Raw genomic sequence first — 1,931 nt, 5'->3', positions numbered from 1 at the left:
ACATGCAGCAAAGGGCCGCAGGCCGGATTCGAACCCAGGCCGGCTGCGTCGAGAAGTAAACCTCTAGACATGGGCACCCGTTCTAACCACTGAGCTATCTGGGTGCCCGGGACACTTTATTTTTACTTGGTGATGTACTATATGCTCCCAGCTGTTTTACCGAATCATCAAACATCCGGTATTGCATCTAATACAAGCGTTAGTGCCTTTTAAAAGCTGATCGGCTCATATTTATTGAATATGTCTCTCTTTGTTTTCCGTAGGATGCCATTGCTCAACGTCACAATGAAGCAGTCTTTACAACCTGTACAACCTTGTACAGAAAAAAAAGCACCTGAAGAGCCTTAATGAATATTCAGCACTGTGGACAAATGGAGCACGCGATACAAACCACCAATAGATTATTTCCGATCCTGACCACAACGCTTTCACCTTGAGCCTCAACTGATTCATATTTCCCCTCTTTTTCGCATTGTGGTTATAAACATATCACTCTATCTCCCCAGTTCAAAGACCTCTCACGTCTACCCTCCTTCTGTGCCACGGGACCCTCACAGTGCCTCTCAGAAGGGAAATGCCCGTCTTGCTCAATGCCGATGCCTCCTTCAGCTCCAAGCAGGAGCTGCTGGACCTACAGGACTGCCCTCTCAGCGGCGTTCCCTCCCTGGACACCCCCAGCCCCCCAGACTCCCAAACAGGCAGCCCAGTAGGCTCAGGCCCCAGGAGCCCTCTCAGCCCCGGGGCCGATGGCCCTGTTCGGCCCCACATTTTCACCGGGGCTTCCACACTCCCCGGGCAGCTGTACGGAGTGGAAACAAGACCGCATGCAGAGACCCCAATGGGATTAAAGCTTATCCCCACCGACTCGGATCAGCTATGTGGCTGGGGGGCTCTGGCGCCCAAAGCTGTCCAAGTGTTCAACACCCCTCGTTGGGTGCTGTTCTTCCTTTGCGTGGCCTCGTTCCTCCAGGGGATGATAATCAACGGCTTCATTAACACAGTGGTCACCTCCATCGAGAGGCGTTTCGACCTGCGCAGCTACCAGGCCGGCCTCATCGCCAGCTCCTATGACATCGCCGCCTGCGTGTGCTTGGCGTTCGTCAGCTACTTCGGCGGGACGGGACACAAGCCTCGCTGGCTGGGATGGGGGGTGGTGATCATGGCACTTGGTTCTCTGGTGTTTGCCTTGCCTCACTTCACCACGCCCCCTTACCAGGTCAGCTTGACCGAGCCGACAGTGATGTGCTCCGACAACCGTACCAGCCCGTGCCAGGACAAGGAGGGCGGAGGACTGTCCAGCTATCGTTTTGTTTTCATGCTGGGCCAGTTCCTCCACGGTGTGGGCGCTACGCCTCTCTACACGTTAGGAGTCACATACCTGGATGAGAACGTCAAGTCCAACTATGCGCCTGTTTATATTGGTGAGTGATTCATTTAGTTCAGCATGTTGTTTTGCTTTGTTAGAAGTAGCAATAGCTCACTAACAACAGTCACGATTTAGATTATGTTACTAAAATAGCTCTTATATCTTCCTAATTAGCCAACTTTTTTCATCGCATGTTGTGTGTATGTTTATTCATTTGCAAATGCAACACATTGACCATAGCCCTGACCAATTCACTTAAAAGAATATGATTTGCAAATAGCAAAAGACAAAATAATTGTACTAGAAATTATAAATAATCTATTTAATATCCTTAATTTATTTCCATAGGGGGTGGCAGTAGTTCAGTTTGTAGGGAGTTGGGTTGAGAACTGGAGAGTCGCAAGTTGCAATATTGATTTAAAAAAATCACAATTAGATATTTTCCTCCTACACTGACAATCAAATTACCTTTGCTAAACAATGTGACTCATTGACCTGTGGCCATAGGCTTTATAGATATAGATAGATAGATAGATAGATAGATAGATAGATAGATAGATAGATA

General features: G+C 48.5%; 1 protein-coding gene across 2 annotated transcripts in view; it reads left to right on the top strand.

Moving 5' to 3' along the window:
* Positions 1 to 1,931, top strand: part of slco4a1 (solute carrier organic anion transporter family, member 4A1) — a 30,243-nt gene that overhangs the window by 18,534 nt on the left and 9,778 nt on the right. For both annotated transcript variants that reach the window (XM_032521325.1, XM_032521323.1), the window contains exon 2: positions 264 to 1,421. In XM_032521325.1, coding sequence (XP_032377216.1) covers positions 575 to 1,421 — 847 coding nt within the window. In that variant the 5' untranslated portion in view covers positions 264 to 574. The remainder of the gene's footprint in view (positions 1 to 263; positions 1,422 to 1,931) is intronic.

This window comes from Etheostoma spectabile, chromosome 7 (genome assembly GCF_008692095.1).
Source record: "Etheostoma spectabile isolate EspeVRDwgs_2016 chromosome 7, UIUC_Espe_1.0, whole genome shotgun sequence".
Lineage (NCBI taxonomy): Eukaryota > Metazoa > Chordata > Actinopteri > Perciformes > Percidae > Etheostoma > Etheostoma spectabile.
The sequence above is the reverse complement of the archived record's forward strand: the minus strand, read 5'-3'. Positions and strand labels throughout refer to the sequence as shown.